Below are 21,731 nucleotides of genomic sequence, written 5' to 3'. Positions count from 1 at the left end.
TTGGCAAAAGTAAATTGAAAGATATGATCTCAATGCTGATGAGCATTCAGTCCACTGGGCTAGAGCAGAGCTAGTCTGAAACATTAGAAATAATGTCTCCTTCCCTCCCCCCAAATGTGTGTAGTACCAACATCAGGTCCTCAGTACTGAATTTTGGTGAGTAGATGGTGATGAGTGGATGGAGACCACGGTGATTCAGGTTGTCCCTTTGCGGCCCACGGAGGGCCACAGTGGAGCAGGTATCCACACTGCAGCCGTGGGAGACCCCATGCTGGAGCAGGTGGACATGCCCTGAAGGAAGCTGCAGCCCATGGAGAGTCCACGCTTGAGCAGTGTTTTCCTGAAGGACTGCAGCCCGTGGAGAGGACCCATGCTGGAACAGGGGAAAAGTGTGAGGAGCTGTTATGGACTGACTATAACCCCCCATTCCTCATCTTCACCAAAAGGGTTGTCAGGCATTGGAACAGGCTGCTCAGGGAAGTGGTTGAGTCACCATCTCTGCAGGTATTTAAAAGACGTGTAGATGTGGTGCTTAGGGACATGGTTTAGTGGTGGACTTGGTAGTGTTAGGTTAATGGTTGGACTCGATCTTAAGGGTCTTTTCCAACAGAAATGATTCTATGATTCTGTCTCCCCTGGGGAGAGGCAGGGAGATGGACGAGCTGAGAATGAAGGAGTGAAGTTGAGTCTGGGAAGAAGGGGGAGTGTAGGGAGAAGGTGTTTTAGTTTTTGTCTTTCTCACCATCTTTTTTTTTTTTTAATTGGCAATAAATTTAATTTTCCCCAAGTCAAGTCTGCTTTGCCTGTGATGGTAATTGGTAAATGATCTCATTTTCATCTCGACCTACAAGCTTTTTCATTTTATTTTTACTCCCTGTCCTGTTGAGGAGAGGGAGTGAGAGAGCGGCTGGGTGGGTGTCTGGCAGCCAGCCAAGGTCAACCCACCACACTCGTGTACCTATAATATCTAGTTCAACTTAAAAAAAAAAAAAAATTCAACTTTTTTTAAAACATACTATTGATTTAAATAGTTAATTTTGTTTGTATTATGAACATGAATAAGAGTTTAGCTATTACATTTTGTGATCCAGTAGTAGCACCTTGTTTTAGCATCTTTTTTTAGCAGATGAAGTTAAAACTCTTAGTCCACTGTCACCAGAGGCATACAAATCTACTTCTCCCTCCAGATCTTTAGTGCGGTGGTTAAACATTCTGTAACAGGATTACTTGCCTGCTCCTGCCCTGCAATGCTTTGTTTGTCATGCCAGCAGTGTTGGGCGGCACCACAAAGAACAGGACTGGGAAACCAATCCAGCTGAATACTTTTCCTCCTGGCTGTTTTTCAACCGGGTATGTTTCTTGATCCAGTTTACAGCTCAACTCTGCAAAAACCTTTTGCTGGCATAATGGAAAGAATGGAGCAGCATGGTCAGGTGAGGCATGCACTGAAGTGGGTGTTGCTGCTGGAATCATGTGTCAGGGAATGGATGAAGAAAGGCTATATCTATCAGGGTGGTGTTTAGGGATCTGTGAGATAGGGATGTGACTCCCTTGATCAGAGACTCCAAATACAGACATGCACTGTTCTCTTTTAAGTCCCAGACACTATAGTCAGTAAAATGACTTTTGAGTCAAACATCTTTGTATATTTTTTTTCTTTATCTTTCCTAAGGAAGTTTTTCTGAGTTTTTCCACAGCAGCTTTTGCCTCACTGGCTAGAAATGTTTAGTTTTTATTTAAGTTTACTGTGAGATGACCTAGTTCTGTATTACATGACTCATGATTATACCTCTCTTTTGCCCTCTTTCCTGCTGCTTGGACAAATTGAAGAATCGTGAAGCACTTGATTCCTTGGTCCTTTTACATCCAGAATAAATGTGATCATTGGCAAACCGTCTTCCCTGAAGTTCAGCAATTGTTAAAAAAATTCCAAAGATGTGTAACTTCTCTGTTTCTATGTGAAATACCAATTTAGCAATCAATTTTAAAAAAAAAAAACAAATACCACCCCTCAATCCCAGGCGCCGTAACTAGTTAGACTTTTTAAGCAAGGCAACAAAACAGTAACAGGTTATCTGAGTCCTTTTAATGCACCTGCTCTTGAAGACTACCAAAAAAGTAGTAAAATGGTTCAATACAATTCATAGCAGTGAGGCAGCTGCTGCAAGATCATAGCTAGTACTATCTTTTTGAGTGTTACAGATGATCAACAGATACTAGACATCAAAGTCTCAGTGTACATAACAAGAAAGATAGCTTTCTCCTTGATGTTAACCCTCCACATTGGGAACAAGGTCATTGATGGAGTTGGGGGGGGGGGGGGGGGCAGCAAATGTATGGGTGATTTCCAAGTTCTTGTTTTGTAGAAAAATAGCATTTTTAGTTGTTGTTACCAGGCAGCAAATACTTTTTAAATGTAGAAGGTTAGTTAAAAAGAATGATTATGGTATATGAAGTGTGTTGTCTGGCAGCTGGAGTTGGTAAATAACGTTATGGGTTATAGGACTTGTCCGTGCCAGACCTTCAAAATTTCAGCACAGACTTTGTGCTCAAGGAATGGATGCTGCCTTAGTCATGAACTGCTCCAGGAGTTAGTGATCATTTAGTATAACGTCAGCCATTTCAGGGTTTTTGTTGTCACTGAAGGCTATCTTTGGCTGTCCTGAAGAGGTGCTCAGATCTCTGTAGTGCTATATGCAGTCTTTGCTCCAAATGTGTTGCCTTTTCCAGCCTTAACTAAATATTTATTCCAGTGTTCGTGCATCAGGAAAATTTTTAATCATGAGGCCAGATATCTTCCTAAATACGTTTATAATCAAGGTTGGAAGAGGATGGAGTGAGAAGCCTTCTTGGTTAGGAGAAATGATACATGAGATGATTTTGCTGGCATTCAGAGGGACCTTGACAGGCTGGAGAAATAGGCCAACAGGAATCTCATGTAATTCAACAAAGGGAAAGGCTGTCTTGTGCCTGGGGAGGAATAACCGGTACAAACTGGGGACAACTGGCTGGAAAGCAGATTTGTAGGAAAGGACCTGGGGGTCCCAGTGGACAACCAAGTGATCATGAGCCAGCAATGTGCCCTTGTGGCAATGAAGGACAGTGGTATCCTGGGCTGCATTAGGAGGAGTGCTGCCAGCAGGTTGAGGGAGGTGATCCTTCCCCTCCACTCAGCACTGGTGAGGCCACACCTGGAGTACTGGGTCCAGTTCTGGGCTCCCCAGTGCAAAAGAGACATGGACATACTAAGTGTGTCGAGCAAAGGGCTGCAAATGCATTTTAAGGGATCTTAAGGCATCTGCTATGAGCAGTGGCTGAGGGATCTGGTGGTCTTTAGCCTGGAGAAGGCAAGGCTCAGGGGGATCTTACCAGTGTATATAAATACCTGATGGGGGTTGTAAAGAGGATGGAGCCAGGCTCTTTTCAGTGGTGTAAAGTGACAGGACAAGAGGCAATGGGCACAAATTGAAATACAGGAATTTCCACTTAAGCATAAGAAGAAACATTTTTTGCTCTAGGGATGATTCAACACTGGAACAGGCTGCCCAGAGGTTGTGGAGTCTGCGTTCTTGGAGGTGCTCAAAACCTGACTGGATGTGGTCCTTGGCAACTGGCTCTAGTTTACCCTGCTTTGAGCAGTGGTGGTTGGACTAGACAGTTTCCAGAGGTTACTTCCAACCTCGGCTATTACGTCATTCTGTGAAATGATCAGACAAGAAGGCATTTCCTTCAGTTTTGCCTCTCCAACTGTTGATTTTTCTTCACTGCGGGTGGCTCAGCTGTTGGACTCAAGTGACTAATAGGTTTATAGTGAATTTGGCAGTAATTTCCAAAAGCATCCCTTCTGGAGGGGACAAAACCCGTTCTTTTTACTTACTAATTTGAGAGTGATCTGTTTTTTTTGGCTGTTTTTTTTAAGGGTGAGTGGCTGGGAAAATTCTGTGTTATTCCATCCTTTTAGTGCTCATTTTTATCTTGTGCTACAGACTGAATGCCAGTGCTTCTCTCTTCTATTGCTCAATTTTTTCCAAACAGCAGAATTTGATTTTTTTTTTTAAATAAACTTGTGGCTGTTCACTGTATTCAGAATACATGGATGGAAACTGTCTGTAACTGATCACTTTCACTCTGCTGTAACTTGGCAAAGCTGTAGGAGTAAGTAGTCTTGAGAGCTCAGTTTTTGTGGAAGGCTGGGCAGAGCACATGCTGGTGGGTTACATCTGGTCTGTCTTTGGCACATTCTTTTCAAAAAAACAACATACAAAGCAGTAAAATGCTTCAAAAATGGTAACAGATTTTCATGAAGCTAATGGCATCTGTCCAAGAGAGCTTAATTTTTTCCTGTATAAAAAAGAATAGAGATAAGCACTTACCTTTTCCACTGTACAAAATGTATAAGTCAAACCAATGATTTTCAAACTGTCACGTGCAGTTGAACACAGTAGCCTTTGTGGTATAAGGTGTGTTGATAGTCTTAATCCAGAGCTAAAATTCCAGATTGCCTGTATGTTTTGATATACTCATTTCTGACCCTTTAACTTGTAGTTAAAGGATTTCTCATTTTCTTTTTCTGATTTGTATAAATGGAAAAAACCAAACATAGCTTTCTCAGCTTTTTGAGCTGAGAAAAGATAGAACATTTCAGGAACAGACTGACAACTGGAGATACGAGGCAAAGTCCATTATTTTTTCCCCTCAGTCATATAGGCTGATAGGGTATGACTAGCAGCCTTTCTTTATTGTTAACTTTTAGTATATGGTTTCAAATTACAGTGGTGTGCAACAGAAATCTGTGTAGTGATGTAGCAAAGTTGTTAGTATTTTTTTTCTTTTTCTCCCCACAGGTATCAAGCATGATGGGACTATGTGTGATACTTGTCGACAGCAACCCATCATTGGCATCCGATGGAAATGTGCTGAATGCACAAATTATGACTTGTGCACGGTTTGCTATCACGGGGACAAACATCACTTGAGGCACCGTTTTTACAGAATTACCACACCAGGAAGTGAAAGGTAAAACATAATTTTTTCCCCATGAAATTAAATAGGAACAGTTAATTGTGGTTAACTTTTAAACTGCAGATTTGGTTCCTGAAACTTGGATTGGGTAAGATAGTGGCTTGAGGTGAAGATTCTGTTACTGGTTCTCTGCATCTTTGTGAGGGAGGGTAGCTAGGACAGATCTTTGGAGCTTGGAAGGCATGGAAATTTTAGAAAGAATGGAGTACAGAAAGTTAGGATATGATTGTTCAGTTTCTTTTAACCTCATTGCAGTCTTCCTAGTTCTCGTGTTATCATATAGCAGCTTTAAAACAAAGGCAATTATCTTTACACAATGTGTAGTCACAAAATGATTTGTCAATGAATTCCTGAATGTGAAAGTTTTTTAATTAGGTTCAAAAATGGTGTAGACAGATTGAGGGGAAAATATCCTCCTTGTGGGCTATGAAAAACAGAATGATCTGGAGGCAAAACCTCTGACTTGAACTGCTTAAACTGCTCACTACAGAAAGCAGAGAAAAGATGCTGTGAAGGGTTGTTCTACCCTTGCCTTGGTTTTCGTGTTCTTTTCTTGAGTATCTATTGTCTGCCAGTGAAGAACTCTGAACAAAATTAGCATTTAGTGTGTTCTTGCATAGCTTTTCTTGTGTTCTTGACTTTAAATAACTTGTCTAAATCCAAAGCCCCTCTCTGTCATGATTTATCTACCTGTTAAGTGAGAACAGTGATATTTGCCTGTTACTAAATACTTGGAGAGCTATGGTAAAGCATTGTCTAAAGGCTACATGCTGTGGTATCACCTCTGTGATAACTCTCCAGAATGTTCTTTCATTAAATTATTGGAAGCTTTTTTTGTTAGATATGATACTCAGTTAAATGCGACGTGTGTAAGACAACATTTATTTCCTCTTCTTGGAGAAGGAAGGTTTACAAATATGTTGTAATTCAGTGATGTGCTTTTACAGTTAAGGGAGGTGGTTGGAGCACACAAACTGAGTTCTTGTATCGTGTCTTGTAGGGACTGTGTTTATTTTCTTCAAACATTTGCCTTGAAGTTTGACTATGGCTCAAATGCCCAGGTCAGTGGCTTAATCAAAAAGTAACTTCTGTTTTTTTGAGATTCATGCCAGCAGATCTAGGTACCAAATATATATCATAAGCTTAGGGTCTCAATTATAATGTTCTAATGCAGAACAAGACTTAGAAGTTGAATCCAAGAGTAGAAAGTGCTGGCTTAGTGTAATTAATAGAGAATAGGTAACAAAATGTAAATCTGTTTTTCTATTTATTTCTTTTTTAAAAAACTCATTGCTTTTAGGAATGCTTGCCAGACTTTTTTCTTTTTTTTTTTGTTTTTTTTTTTTAGCTGAAGTTTCCTTTGTAGTTTTAAGTGGTCTGTTCTGGTGTATAAAGCATAATTTCTAGTTTTGGAGATAGATTGTACGCAAGGTAGAGAATTGCAGAAAATCTTTTGCATCTTGTCACTTTCTCCCTATCTTTGTTTACTCCCACTGAGCTCTGTTTTGCAACTCTTATCTAGAAGGCAGTTTCATCTGCCAAGGAGCTGTTTCTACTGGATCAAGCTTAGCTGGGAAAAATTGATTAAAGTTAACTGTTTGAGGGAGGAGAAAAGGTCAAAGCAGTGCTATTGAATTTGAGGGATATCTCATAGGATAAATGGCAAGAGGCATCTAAGGATGTTTGGATGAAGGAAAGCATAAGCTCTCCCTATTTTATTCTTGAGTCTGGGAAATCATGTGGGCAGCATACCAAAGTAATGTATGCTGGTTTTTGTCTCAGTTTTATAGGTATTGAGATCTTTCTAAAATGCTGCTATAAACAATATATCTTTGTATTTTCTATCACTCTTTTATATTACTTAGATAAAAATGGCTAATATTTTCATGTGCTCTTTGCATTGATTCTAACAGTTTAACTTTTTCCTTGTCTGCCATCTGCTGGATGTTAAAGTTTAGCAGGTGGTTGATACACTTCCTGAAGAGGTCAGGAAACATTCAGAATTTCAGCTGAAAAATACTTTTGTCTGGCAACATTTTCCTGGCATGAAGTAAGAAATCTGGTTGCATGCAGACTGATGGCTTTTGAAATGACTGAAAAGGCAGGAAAATGTTTGTCTCTTTGTTTCTATTTGTAAGTTAAATACTCATTAACTGTTCTGTTTGGGCTTATCTACTTCAGTTCTGCTGAAGTCAGAGGAAAAGAAGAGGTTTGCTTTAGGAAAATAACATTATGACTGAAAAAACAGATGCTGATACATTGAATTAAATTTGCCAAGGTATGCTATAAGAAGTATGTAGAAAAACTGAGACGTGGAGGGGAAAGAGATGTAGCTTTTAATTAATAGCATAATTCTGAATAAAAATGGCAGGGCAATTGCAGGACAATAATATTGGCCTAGGGTGCATCTACGAGAAATAGAAATGTGTTGTTTATATGACTGTTTCTTTAATGACTTTAATAGTATGAGTACAGAGCTATATGTAAGTAGTTACAAGGTTATTGCTGGTAGTAGGAAGTTCAGAGAAGAAATTATCATTAAAATTAAAAACTAACTGTAAACATGCAATAAATCATGTTAGGAAGATCATGATTTTTTATCTCGTGGGCTGCTGTTCAAGTTGAGAATTGAATGGATGCGATTCATGCACTGAAATCTGCGTTCGTGGGGTTATTTTTGTTTCAAGGTGCTCTCCTTCCTTCCCATCCCCAAAGATTCATTTTGGACTTTCTTTATTATCTTGACATTTGTGGGTTCTTTTTTTAATAACTTCAGGGTGTTGTTGGAGTCTCGCCGTAAATCAAAGAAAATTACAGCAAGAGGAATCTTTGCAGGTGCCAGGGTAGTGCGAGGAGTTGATTGGCAATGGGAAGACCAAGATGGTGGCAATGGGCGCAGAGGAAAGGTAAAAATAAAACTGGTTTAAATAAGAAGATGCATTTCTCCATGCTGATGTAATGGCCTTGGTGGCCTTTTAATTGTAGAGTAAAAATATCATCATAAAAGTTACTATTTTAATTTGCTGGACGTTTTTAAATCTTATTCTGTGATGCTCAAGCATTTAGAAAGAGGAGGGAATGTATACTATGACCAGTTCTTTTAAATTTAAATTTACATTTTTACAATACCAGCACAAAATTTTTGAAACTACTAAATTTTTGTCTTGATTGTTCTGTTTTAAGCCTGGCTTGTAACAACATTAAGATCTTGGGAATATTTCAGCATTACTAGAGAGCTGGTGTAAAAACAGAGCTCTCAAGAATAGTCCTTCCTGGTCATCACTGTTCTGTAGTCTTGTTGCCTGTGGGTCAGCACATCTGTGTATCTCTTGCCTTTGGTTTTCAGTGCTTGCACCCTGGATGGATTTTTGTTTTTCGTCTAATAATTCTAGGGACTTCTCCAGTTTACAGTTAAAAACTTTGCAAGTGTTGGATGTGGATATTGTATTACTGGCTTAGGATATTATATGAATGTGTTTCATTTGTTGTATAATAAGAATATTTGGATTTCTTGAAAATTGCATGGGATGATATGTTGCTGATCATAACCTTTGCAAATTTTCTGTTTACAACTTACATTTACCTTGAGAACTAATGAAGGTTTGTTATAAGTATGAACATACAGCAGGGAGTGTAAGATATACTATGACTTTTATCACCAAATATGAGATGTTCTAGAAGGAGAATTGGGAGTGTAAAATATACTATGACTTTTATCACCAAATATGAGGTGTTCTAGAAGGAGAATTGGATGCCCTTATATCTTGGCCAACTGGTGTTTTTTGTTGCATTTATTTTTAGTACACTTAAGCACCATTTAAAAGAGAGTGAAAAGTTCCTGAAGAAGATATTTAGCCTATTTTATATCCTAGACATTTATGGAAACTTTAGGACTTCTGGGGATTTCATTTTGGATTTTATTGAGAGGAAATAATGAATTTAAATCTCTTAAAGCAAAGGATATTCAGATGCAGCTTTTTTTATCTTGATTATTTATCCCTTGCTGTGAATTTGGCAAGATATTTTGAAATCTCTGAAACTTCGCAAAGTAAGAATCTTATCCTGCATGGTCTGCTTTATGTACTAGACTTGAATTAGTGGGTTTATTTGCAAGCTGAAAATACGTATAAATGCATATAAATGTTTTTAACGAGGAAAAGCAGATGGTAGATAGCAGAAACAGCATTTAAATAAATCCAAATAAGAATGAAGACATTCTGGAAATTGATTTTTTTGAGTAACGGAAGTGTTTTCAGAATTTGGTGCATGGCCTCATGATTTCAGAAATGTCAGTGAAAGTCCTTTTCACTCTCCTTCTTTTGTACTGTTATTAAACAGATTTGCTCTGGAAATAAAATTTTGTCTCCTAACATAGTGCACCGCCACCAGGCTAATGCAGGTTAAACCAGACAAATTGCAGCAATTAAAACAGTTTTCATCCTGTTTTTCTTAGTTAAATGCTGCTTCTAGTAAGAACATATCAAAGCATCATAAATTTTTACAGTTCAGATTTTGTTCTCTACTTACGTAGTTAGATTACCTACCAAATATACAAAAGAAAAATAGGCCTACAAAGTATATATTCAGGCTGCCATCTTATTAAGACACCTAGGGAACACTTGTATCAAATGGAAAACAGCTTCAGGGTAAATTTTATTAAATTCAGTAAAACTGCTGTATCCTGAATTATTCTGAAGAGATGAATAAGGTTTTAAGTTCAAGTTGTGCTTCTAAGTCTTTGTTCTAGAAACATTTTTCTTATTTTTAAAACTGAATAGGTAACTGAAATCCAAGATTGGAGTGCATCGAGTCCACATAGCGCAGCATATGTTCTTTGGGACAATGGTGCTAAAAACCTTTACAGAGTTGGCTTTGAGGGCATGGTAAGTATAAAAGAACTAAAGGGTAAAATGCACGGTGGGGGAAGGGTAGTAAGAATAACTTGTTCTGCTTTATTATCCTGCTTTTGTAATACCCTTTGTCAGTTTGCATGCATTAGTCAGGTCATTGTGAATACAGCTGTATGGATCATGCATATGTAGGAGGAAGAAAGTCTGATCTGGGAATTTATAAAACATGTGACTAACTTAAAGTTAAGGGCTGGTTTCTGCCAGAGTATAGTGAATATTTACATCGCATACATGGTTATCTTACTGAGCTACTGTTGTGCTTAAATTAAAATTCAGAAAAGAATAAGAAGCTTAGTCATGAACTCTTTAAAGACCCTATTTCTTTAACTCCTGAACTCTTCAGTTCACTTCAAATTTTGGTGTGATTACTGCAAGATTTGCAGTTTTTAAACTACTGGCAACACTCAGAATCCTCTTGAGAGCAATTTTTTTGTCAGTGGAAAGGTGTTGATTAAGTTACAACCTTAATTTGCTTTAGCATTAAATTTTTCTTTTTCACTTCCTAGCTTCTACAGCTACTTCTACAGCTTTAGAGAGAAAATGGGTCAGACTCTAGCCTAAGTGCCTTCTGTTGCTGGGTGTTCTTATCCTAATATGGGTCAGGGAAAGGTTACTTTGATTATCAACTGCGTATAACATCTTAATTAGCATTTTCTTTGCATGATTTTTGTTTGATGCTGCAGAGAAAAACCATGTTAACTTAACACTGAAGTGTCATCTTGTCAGATGTATATCAGTAATAAAATGTTAAACGACTAGTCTACTTTTTTTGAAAGTAAAATATTTTGCTTTATAGCATCACTTGAAATAAAGTTTATTTTTATAATAAAAATAAACACTAAATACCACTTTCGCAGTAAATACATATTTTAGTGTCAGGTTTAAAAAGAATAAACATCTTTAGTGCAGGTCAGCTTTTCTGATGCATGAAGATGCTAAAGATAAAATATGTCAGTATTGGATTATGTCCTTCATGGTCCCCCCCCAGTTCTAAAGAAAATTCCTTATATACTGGCAAAACGGAAAGTAAGTTTTATGTAGTATTATGTAGTATAACATTATTAAACCAGTGGTTGGTATCTCCCCCTTACATTTGATTGTGATGCATGGAGAAGGAGCACAATTACAGAATCTAGATAGAGTGAGATACAGGTCAACTGATTTTTTTGTTGCAACGTCAGTTACTATGTTAAAATTTGTGCACTGCATGGTGGGAGTGCTGTGGAATCATTAAAGATTCCTTCTGGCCGCAGAAGAAATACATTTAAGATAAGTTACATTCTGTTCTGAAATAGTTATTCCCTTAATAATAAAAACATATTTATTATTTGTAAATCAACTATATTCTGTTGCTAAACTATTGTCACATAAAGAAGTGTTAAATATTTCTAGAATACTTGATTAACTACTGCAACTGTAAATTTGAATGGATAAGGGTGACCCTTCCCACAAGATTTGTACAAATAGAAATATATAGGATAATATATAAATAATATATGTACATATGTATAAAGAATAATTTGAGGCTTTATATGTAGTGCTTACCTGATTGTAATCCATTCCTACAATAATTTTATCTTTGTCGGATACTTTTATCAAGTGCAGTTTTCACTTCAGACAGAATGGATTCTTGGATATCTGTGACAAATAGTCATTTGAATGTAAAGCTAGATTTTATAACTGATTAATTGCTTGCTAAGTATACAATTCATTATGATTATTTACTGCTATTTATGTGCCATTATGTAAAGCTGACTAATAGACTGTCAGAAAGTTCATGTAAAGTTGGGGCAAACTTGTCTTTGGGACTAAGAAATTGGATATGAATGTCCAGAGAATGTGGAATCAACAATACTCAGTGTGTGCCCGTGTCAATACAGCTGGGAAGAGACCCCTACTTGCAAATGAATAACACTTGACTTGGATGCAAATGGAGCTGATTAAAGAAACACAGCTTATTATTGTAAGTCAGGGTTGCTTGTTTCATAGCTGACAGGCTGCATCTGGTCCTCAAAATTAATCTATCTGGCCTGCCAGCTTTTCCTTGGGAGAGACGAGGACTGGCTGGTGGGCAGCAGGTGCTGGCTGAAAACTTGCATTTATTTGTGGTCAGATCCTTAGAGTTTTTATTTGAGTTTGCTGTTGCTGTGTTTACATATGAAGTGGTTGAGAGGGGTCCATCTTGCCTTTCTTTGTGAAGCCTAGCAATTTAAATCTGGGAGTTTCTGCTGCCACAGGCCACAAATTCCCAAATTAAAATCTGTTTTTATGATACCGTTAGGTTGAGTAACATGTTTGCTACATCCGTAGTAGGAATAAAGTACTGTTGGCTAATATGGTTATTGACACTGCTTGCATTTCATACCTATATGTATTCAGATTCTAGAGCCAGACCAAGCTGTTAACCGCATTACCTGTTTTAGAATTGTGTGAACATAGCCTTTTGCAATAAAAAGATACACTATGTGGAATTAGAGAGTTAATGAGAAGATTGTGATTTAGCTTTTTGGACTTGTTTTTAGTTTTTATTTCTTCATATCACACAGCTGAGGATGTAAAGCTGGTGACTTCTGTTGGTTTTCAATAAGCATTATATTCTACTACTTACTAATAGAATGATTTTGCTATAAAAACTTGAGAAAATAGTTCCATCAGCAGGAGTGCCCTAAATCAGTTTCATTAGTTAGGAACCAGTTTTGTGCTACCAAATTTCTTTGCTGTTGCCTTTTTTTGCTGTGATTAACCTCCTTCTCTTGTTTTTCATTATGGAGGATCTTGCTTTCAACTATGTAGCCTCTAAAAGAAGTAGCTGTTGTTATCATCCATCATTGTCACAGTAATCTATAAGCCATCTGTGTTTGTGTACTTCTTTCCACGAATTCTGAATAGTTGAGTGCATAAGGGAAACTGAGAAGATTCCTTGCCCTTGTGTTTTTGGTGTTACTTTAAACTTTCTTATCCTGATTGATACCTAGTGTCTGTTCAACATTTATTTGGGTAACCCTTAAAGATAATCCTTGAAATTACTCTAGAGGATTTTAAGAATGACTTATTAACACTTTTTTAAAATAAAAACAAGGTAAATGTCTTAGCATACTAGGCATTGCGGGTGAGTGTTGTAAAATATATAGAAACATGCTTTCTGCTGCAGTTACAACTGTCAGATCTGTAATGTAAGTCAAATCTTCAGCTCTCGAGTCCTTTATCTTGTCCCTAGTACGTTCAAAATGAGTGGTTTAGGAAGGAGCAACAAGAATTTTCATTATCTTGTTAGTTCAGTGTTGTCCTGTTGCTTATAGGTGCTGATCAAAACTGATTTAGAACAGAAACATGAATTTTGGCCACCTTTACACATGCAGCAGGTGTTTTTTATTACATTACTCACAGTGTAGCCAAAGTTAGGTAGGTAGTTGTTTTGGAATCCCGAGAGGAAGGAGATATTTATGTATACGTTGTGCATTTGTTTGCATCTGTCAGCAGACTTTGTTTTGCTTCTTGTTTACGTCGTCTAATTTCTCTACATTTCTCCTGTAGTCTCAACCAAGGCAAGTTTTTCATCCCTCTGTAACCGAGTTGCTTAGAAACACATTTCTGTTAAGCAGAAACATACTTACTGATCCTTTTCCAATTTTGTTATTTACAGTATTAACCCACAAGGAAGACTTTAAAATGATCCTCCTTAAAAAAAAAAAAAGTTAGATGTGGAAAGTTTTTATAAGTACCTATAATCAATAGACAGTAAGGTTATAAGCCGTTCACTCAGCATTTGCCTGAGGTCTGATTTCTTCTGTAAGAAGCTATTGCTATTGTTTTTATACCTCACACCTCTTTGTCATTTCAGTCACTTTCTCTACCAGCATGTTCTTTCTCCTTTTACTGCTTTCACTTTTCTCAGCTTCTTGAAACTGAAAATTATTTGAGTTCATTAAATTTGAAATACAGCATTTCTTATAAACCTTTAGCTACAACTAATCAATTTATCCAGTCCCTTGTTGTCTTAATCAGGTGACAAAGCAGCACACACTGGGCTTTCTCCATTTGCCCTGTAAGGGCATATTTCCTTGCCAAAAGCTGTTGTGAGCTTGAAGACTTAAAATGACCTTTAAGGGGTGTATTCATTGCTACCTCAAACACCTGCAGCTGTGGCACCATTCCTGCTGGTATATATGTAAGATCAGTATTAATTTCTCTCCTGGTGTTTGCTGCTGGTGTTAGATACTATTTCAGTGCATCTGGATCAAACATTCTTCTTTTTCTTAGCAGCACACCTAGTTTTCTTATCAAGTCTGTAGACTCCCTTCCCTGGTTTTGATGGATGGCATTCCATATTGATTGGAATAACTTAATAGTTACTCCAGTAGGCAGCTGCTCCTTCAGCATTGTTTTCCTCTTCAAGGTCAGGGATGATGGCACTTTTACACCATCTGCCAATATTGCTGATGTTGCTGTAATGTACTTTTTTTTTTTAAATTCTCTGAAGTTTTTATGATGATGAAATTGCTGCTGTTTTTTCAGTGGTATAACTGGATGGTAAGTCAAAGTAAACTGTTACATCTTCTGTATTTCCCATTTGGCTGAGCAGATCATGATCTTTATGTAATCCAGTCACATACAGCTGGAATGCAAAGAATTTTTCAGCAAGTCAGAAGGCAGATGCTAGAAGACCAATGTTCTCCACTGTAGGCAAAAACCATTATTACTCACTGCTCATGTGCATCAGCTGTTACTACGGATCTGAAAGTCCTGCTGTGCAATGTTTTGTGCTCATGCTGTTCTTGAGTTTTCATTATAACGATTTCCTGCTTAACTGGGGCTTCCACCTCTTCTCTAACTATACACAAATTCCACAAAATCTATAGCTTGTTTTTCTGTTTCTTGAAAGAATCCTATTCAGGGTTCATTGAATGATTTCTCCATCAAGTTAGTGTATAAAAGCTTATGTTTTGTTTTAATCTTTGCATGTTTGTCTCCATCACGTATTTACACCCAGCCTCCCAGTTGTTACTTCTTTTTCTGCGCATGGTGTCACCATGTCTAAAACTTGCATTTTAACGTCCCTTGTGTTTTGGTACAGTCCCTCTTGCACTTGCACATCTCATCTCCAAGCGATACGCGTTTTCAATCCATGTACAAGGCTCAGGGAGACTCATAAAACTTGTAAAAATCCTGGTGGGGTTCTCCAAAGTGCGGTACAGCAGAGCTGGCAGCAGCGGTGTGCTGGCAGCCTGGTGTGGCCGGGCTTAGGGTGTGTTTGTGCTCCGTCCTCACTAGGGGGGCCTCTTGCCACGCAGTCCCCAGAGGAGGATGGCCAGGAGCTTAACACCACCCCTGATTTTTCACTTAAACTACTTGGGCAGAAGAAAGCTTGTTTTCCTTTTCTGATAAATATTGTAGCTAAGCGCTAGAAGTAGAATTATAGTTGCTTACCCAGCTTTCGTGGTACTGAAGTACAATTAAGTACAGTTTCCTATCTTAAAACTCCAGGATCTTTTTTGGGTTTGGTTATGTTTTCTAAGACATTTGCAGGCCTTTATCACGTTGACGTTACTTTTCTTAGTGCTGTTTGTAAAGTTGCTGAAGGAACTGTTTGCAGTATATACAGTATATACGAGTTAGTTTTGTACTGCCTTAATACCTGTCAGTGCCTCATCTTTCTGTGCATTTTGAGTCCTCAATTTTTTGGTGAAGGCTTATGTAAAAAAAAAAAACCAACACGTTACCTTTGCTTTTCTGTGATACTTAAATCAGACTCTTGTTTTACTCCTTAGTGATCTAGCATTGACTTCACCATGTAAGTGAAAGGAAGACAGATGTGAAGCTGAGGTTCAACATCAAGCTACCACTTAGTTTTACAACCAAGTATATCATTATACTCCAGAAATAAACTATGCGTAGGGCATGGTACAAGCAGGGTAAAAAAGAGTAGATGTGTAGGTTTCTGGTGGGTGTTTTTTTCCCTGTAAAATTTAATGTATCTTAACCTGCTTCCTACTAATTTCTGCTGCAAGATAGTAATTAGCCTTTTACTGAATATTTTATTTCTTCTGCTAGCTTTTAGCCATCAGTCTGCTCTGTATGTTAACACTTGCTGTAATGCAAGCGATCTTTCACCCAGATTTTGCTTTGCTGAGAAGAGAACCATTTAGGACCCTCCTGCGCTCTATTCTTAATGCTCTGAAGAACGTGAAACCAGCTCTTGCATGTATACCCCTTCGTGACTCCTGTGCAGACAGCTGGTTGTTGCATGACACGAAGAGTTTGTATTCAGTGGGTGAGACCGAGTGCTCCCGAGCACGTTAAATCTCCGTTGGTCTGGGGGAATGAATCGGCTTGCCATCTGGGATGGTCAGCGCAGCCCCTTTGTCTTCGGCCGAGTTAAACCCAGCACCTGCCCACCGGGTGGCAGCATTTTGTCACAGGCCTGCTGCTGCTGGGCTGAACAAGAGCGGCTAAATCTCATTCTTTTCATCTGGCTGTTTTCATCACTTTTTGAAAAAGTGGTGGTACATTCTTCACAGATCAGGATGTACGCTGAATTTTGTATCGTTTCTGGCTGCTTAGCAGTTACAGGTCACTGAGGGTAGTATTGTGTTTGTCAGTGCCTTGATGATTCGGAAGACTTGAGAGTTTTCATTTTAATCCTTTTGCAGGAGCACAGTCTGTCAATAAATCTTGGGTGTGGGAAAAATAATTGTTAAAGTATTCGTTTAGTTCTAGTTGATTATATCATAACCACCACCTGTCCTCTATTTCCTCCCCCATCCCATAGAATATTCTGACACATTTTACAAACAGTTTCCTATCTCCTTCCCAACTCATAGTGCGCACAAAATGCCCTTTGTTTAGTGAGAATTGTTCCATAAGGAGCAATGGCAGATGGTAGCCATTTGGCTTTAAGGGTTACACAGGGAAAAAACTAGAGGAAAGGAGAATTATAGTAACTCTGCTGGCTTTATGAATAGGAGTTGGTTATCACGCTCGAAACCTCTGTTTCTCAGATAATATTGAACAGAGTCTTTCTGGAGGATGAGCTTTAGAACTTTTGTCTTTAAAAAGATCATGTTTAGCTCAGCACTGTTTTTTTTAAAAAAGAAAGCAATATCCTTGTGTTCTGTATATTCTTAATCAGAAATTCTTCATTTTGTAGAATTTGGGTGCCAGGTTTTCTTCTTTAAGTTAAACATGTATCTGTCAAAAAGGGTTGGGAAGAGGGGGCAGCACTGGCAGGCATTAAATGATCGGTACAGGAAAGGCTGTGGCCTCGAGCACTGTTTGCAAATACTTTTTTTTTTTTTCTGTCCTTGTGTTTTTTAAAAGGAAAGATAACCTTATAGAACAATGCAAAGGAGCTTTGTGTTATTTTAATACTTTCCTTTGAGTTAAAAATGTCTCATCATTTATAGCCTTTTATATTGGTGAAGGTTGTTAAAATCTTGAGAATGTCAAGGCTGATAGATTGGAAAGTATTTGAGATGATATGCATCAGTAACAAATTCATGGGGCATGTTTTTTGTACACATAATTTTCAGCCTTTCTTATTGAGTGTATTTCAGTTCTAGTTTCACTGACTTATGTTAACCTGGAGACTCAGCCAGTGAGGACTAAAGTTGTCTCAATCTCTCTTCATAGTCTGACCTGAAATGTGTCCAAGATGCAAAAGGAGGCTCTTTCTACAGGGACCATTGTCCTGTGTTAGGTGAGTTGAAGATAAAGTAAATTTATCTTGATGTGTGTTAATTACGTAGTCTGGATTTCTCTTTAAATGTCATCTAAAAGGACTGTCCTTACTAGTGAAATGTAAATGGTAGCATTTCTATGCATTAATAATAAATTGTAATTTATTTTTTATTTTATTAAATTACATTGCTAAATGTATTTGGTATCAGTGTGCCAAGTGGATGGCAAGGGAGCTGTTAAGTGTTGACTAAGTAATAAATTGAGTCACAAGTCTTGTGCACTATATTTCTAAAGAGCCAAACATAGCTGTGCATTCTTATAAGACTGTCTTAAATATTCAGAGGTGTTCAATGAAGTAGCGTGTACATAGCCATAAACAGGAGTCATTCGAACATATAACAACCTATTATTTTATACTAATATATGTTGTGAAGTCTTAGTTGAGGTTTTCCACATCAGCTATTGCACTGACTTATTCCTCTAGTGTCTTGGCTGGGCTGTAGACCTGTGCAGAGTGTATTATAAAAAATAATTGCCAGGTGTTTTGGTTTTTGAAATATGGGCAAGTTGGGATAAATTTTATAGATTACTGGACACAAACCTCTTAATTATTAATGTGTATTTCCTTGGCAAAACACCTGGTCATAAAACTGGACACTACAGAAAATTTTGCTTTTCTTCTTGAGTTTCTTATTATATTTCAATGCATAAAAAACTTAGCTGATAATACTGGCTTTTCTGAAGTGATGAGAATTCTCTATTTACTAGTTTTAATCTAATTCCTTGCACAAATACTTGAAGTATGACCTGCAAGCACTAGTCTTTTATTGACAGTATTGGTGAAAAGGTGACAACAGTAAAGGTCTGTTTTGTTTAGAAAAAAAACAATTGTCCAAGAAGTCACTTAGATATTTACTGTCAAGTAGATGAATTGTTTGAAAGAAAAAAGCCAAGGCATTCTGATCTTTGTATCTTGCTTCTGTAATTAAAATTAATTTTGTCACTTTAATCTGACGTGAATGAAAATAGGAAAGTAGTAATAGAATCTTACTGGTTCTTTATTACACAGGTAAACTTAGGTTCTTATGCGTGCCCTTTATTCATTTTCGTTCTTGCTTTAAAAGTACAGGTCGATGTTTTCTGCATGTAGCTTACCTTTAGGGTGAATACCGTATTTGAATGCATGAATGTTAATCACTAAAGATAGTAGGAGACTATTCTTTGTTAAATTCTTCCCCTTCCACTATATTAAGTTGCTCTTAAAGGATGATGATGGACTCACTGCATCATTCTTACCATATTATCCTCCATCTTCCCAGTCTTACTGTTTGTTAGAACATCTATCCCTTTTATTTGTCTTCTGAATGTAGTTCACAGATACGTTCATGCTGTGAATTTAAATGTATGCTTGCATTAAAAGCTAGAAAGTTATTTTTGAAGCTTTGTGATATTCGAAGTAAATAGAATGCAAATAATATTCCAGCAGGGGCCTAATTAATACAGAGTAGTATGTAGTTGGGGCAAAATACTGGGACTTATTTTGTTCAGTACCACATCAGTGACCTTGATGGTGAGACAGAATACAATCCCAGACAATTTGCAGGTGATAGCAGGTTGGCAGAGGGGCGTGGTTGAATGTAAAGCTTTATTCGGAAGAGCCTTGAGGAAGTGAAGAATTTGGTGAATGGAGACCTCATGGAGTTCAATCAGAAGTGCAGTTTTGCACTCTGGTTGGAATAAGCCTACGTACCAGGAATTCCCAGACTGGGAATTGTGAATGCCTGAGTGAGGAGCCTTGCTGAGGAAGACCTGGGTGTTGCACTGAATACCAAATTGAATGAGGCAGCAGTGTGCTGTCATTGCAAATAAGGTAAATTTCATAGTGAGCTATATTAGGAGGATGGTGGACAACAGAATAGGAAAAGTTATTATCCCCCTCTTCTCAATGGTGATGGAGCTGTGTCTGGAATACTATGTCCTGTTTGTGTCATTGTCTGTCCATCTCCTCTTCCCCCCTCCCCCAGTTTTGAGAAACTATAGAGGGTCTGATGGTGGCTTGCTGAAGTGGTTAAGAGACTGAGAGGACATGATTTGCAAGGAGGAGGAGCTGGGCTTGTTTAGTCTGGTAAGAAGGAGGTTAAGAGGTAAGCTACTAGCCACCTACAACCACTTGAAGGGTACCTGAAAATGATGGCACCAAAATTTCAGTAGTGGCAAATGGCATAAAAACAAATGGTAGTGGCCTTAAGGCCACCCTAAGTGACTCGAGAGGTTCAGATCAGATATTGAAGAAATTTTCTGTTACACCTACAGCTCTACATTGCAGCACTAGAAAAAGTTACTTGGAGACGTTGTGGAACCTCAGCTTTCAGGACTCAGATAGGCAAAGGCACAGCTGACCTCAGCTGGTTGTTAGTTCAGCTTTGTGTGGGATATCAGACCAGATGACCTCTAGAGATCCTTTCCTCTGACTAATGCTTCTATAATTCTTTGCTGTTTTACATCTCTTCCTTTCTTAGACTTCCTTGTCTCATCAAGGCTGTCTCTGGGATGTTTGCTGTTTAAGTTTTCTATCTATGTTAGAAGATATCTAACACATATCAGTAGCTTTTCTGAAGAATTAATCTTTGACTTTGTCCTCTGTGGAAGTGGCTGTTTTCCATGTTAGGTGTGTTTTGCTGTGAAGGTGAAGGGTACAGACTGAAAATAGTGTTCCATCTATGGGTCCTTTAAACTAAGACCAGGACAGAAAGAAGTCACTGGGTGGTCATAGAAGTCAAAGTCCATTGAACATGAGCATTTATTCATGGGCGTTTCCTTTCTCAGCAGTTTCTTCTTCAGTAGTATCAGATTCTCCGCCATTCTTTCCTCTGGAGATTTTTAGTGCTGCAACTAGTGCTGCTAACATCTGGTGTGGATTTCAGGCTCTGGAATCAGTCTCCCTCCAAATAATGTTTTTGTCTCTATTTGTCAGGCTATTTGTTTGTACTTCCTTATTGTTACAGTGCAAGGACCCTTTCTCCATTATTACCTCTTGCTTGGAAGGGGAAAAACCAACACTCCCCTCTCCCCCTTAGAGACAGCATTATTACTGAAGGAACTCTGCTCACCCTGTCCTTTGCCACTGATGTTGCCATTGAAGTCAGTCTACATGACTTCTGCAGTTGTCGTACTCTTCACTGTTCTGTGGATGGCACCAGATACCATCCTCTGGTTCTGGCAGTGAGCAGGTCCACAAATCTCATCAGTTAACACAGCTTGATGTGTGTGAGTGTATGCCATTTCCCTCCAGCTAATGAATTTTTTCTATGACACATCTTTTGAAAGCAGGCATTGTCCAGGGAGAACATTTTAATTTTAAATTTGCAGGTTTTTTTTTTGTTTGTAGTCATCTCCCCACTTATAAGGTTAACGATTTTCATCACTGGTTGTTTTGGAGGTATTCTTTTGCCGGTGCTTTCTCCATATTCAAGGACTGACCTGATTCAAAACCACTTTCTGTGGGCCTTCTGCTTATCTTTCAGCCTCTGAGTGGATAGATGGCACTTTGTATGAGACTCTGTCAAAACTATCAGAGCTCTTATGTATCTAGGTGTCTAACACCATATGATAACTGTTACCGTCCCAGTTAGAGCCCATAGTGGAGCCTGTGACAAGTATTTGCATTTGCCAGTGTCATTGCTATTTGCCATGAAAACTCAACAAGAAACACACAATTCCATAGCCAGAGATTGAGTTCTTTTTCACTTGTTCACTCCCTTTTAGCTATTGGCCACTACAGTTGCAGAGGCATCGAGTCTCAGAAATTAACTTCTGTTCTTTAAATTGCGTGGAGAATTAGTGTGGTCATGTGAACATTTTCTTCTTATTCCATTTCAGGTGAGCAAAATGGTAACAGAAACCCTGGTGGGCTGCAAATAGGTGACCTTGTAAACATTGACCTTGACTTGGAAATTGTACAGTCTTTGCAGCATGGTCATGGAGGATGGACTGATGGCATGTTTGAAACTTTAACAACAACTGGAACAGTTTGTGGCATTGATGAGGATCATGACATTGTAGTACAATATCCAAGTGGCAACAGGTTTGTTATTTAGCCTTCATCATTGATTCTCACAAACT

At 38.1% G+C, this 21,731-nt stretch overlaps 1 protein-coding gene across 3 annotated transcripts in view; it reads left to right on the top strand.

Annotated features, from left to right (window-relative positions):
• MIB1 (MIB E3 ubiquitin protein ligase 1) overlaps positions 1 to 21,731 on the top strand; it is an 85,412-nt gene that overhangs the window by 5,814 nt on the left and 57,867 nt on the right. For all 3 annotated transcript variants that reach the window (XM_076329856.1, XM_076329855.1, XM_076329854.1), the window contains exons 2-6: positions 4,845 to 5,016; positions 7,799 to 7,928; positions 9,801 to 9,905; positions 17,562 to 17,628; positions 21,489 to 21,693. In XM_076329856.1, coding sequence (XP_076185971.1) covers positions 4,845 to 5,016; positions 7,799 to 7,928; positions 9,801 to 9,905; positions 17,562 to 17,628; positions 21,489 to 21,693 — 679 coding nt within the window. The remainder of the gene's footprint in view (positions 1 to 4,844; positions 5,017 to 7,798; positions 7,929 to 9,800; positions 9,906 to 17,561; positions 17,629 to 21,488; positions 21,694 to 21,731) is intronic.

This window comes from Aptenodytes patagonicus, chromosome 2 (genome assembly GCF_965638725.1).
Source record: "Aptenodytes patagonicus chromosome 2, bAptPat1.pri.cur, whole genome shotgun sequence".
Lineage (NCBI taxonomy): Eukaryota > Metazoa > Chordata > Aves > Sphenisciformes > Spheniscidae > Aptenodytes > Aptenodytes patagonicus.
The sequence above is the reverse complement of the archived record's forward strand: the minus strand, read 5'-3'. Positions and strand labels throughout refer to the sequence as shown.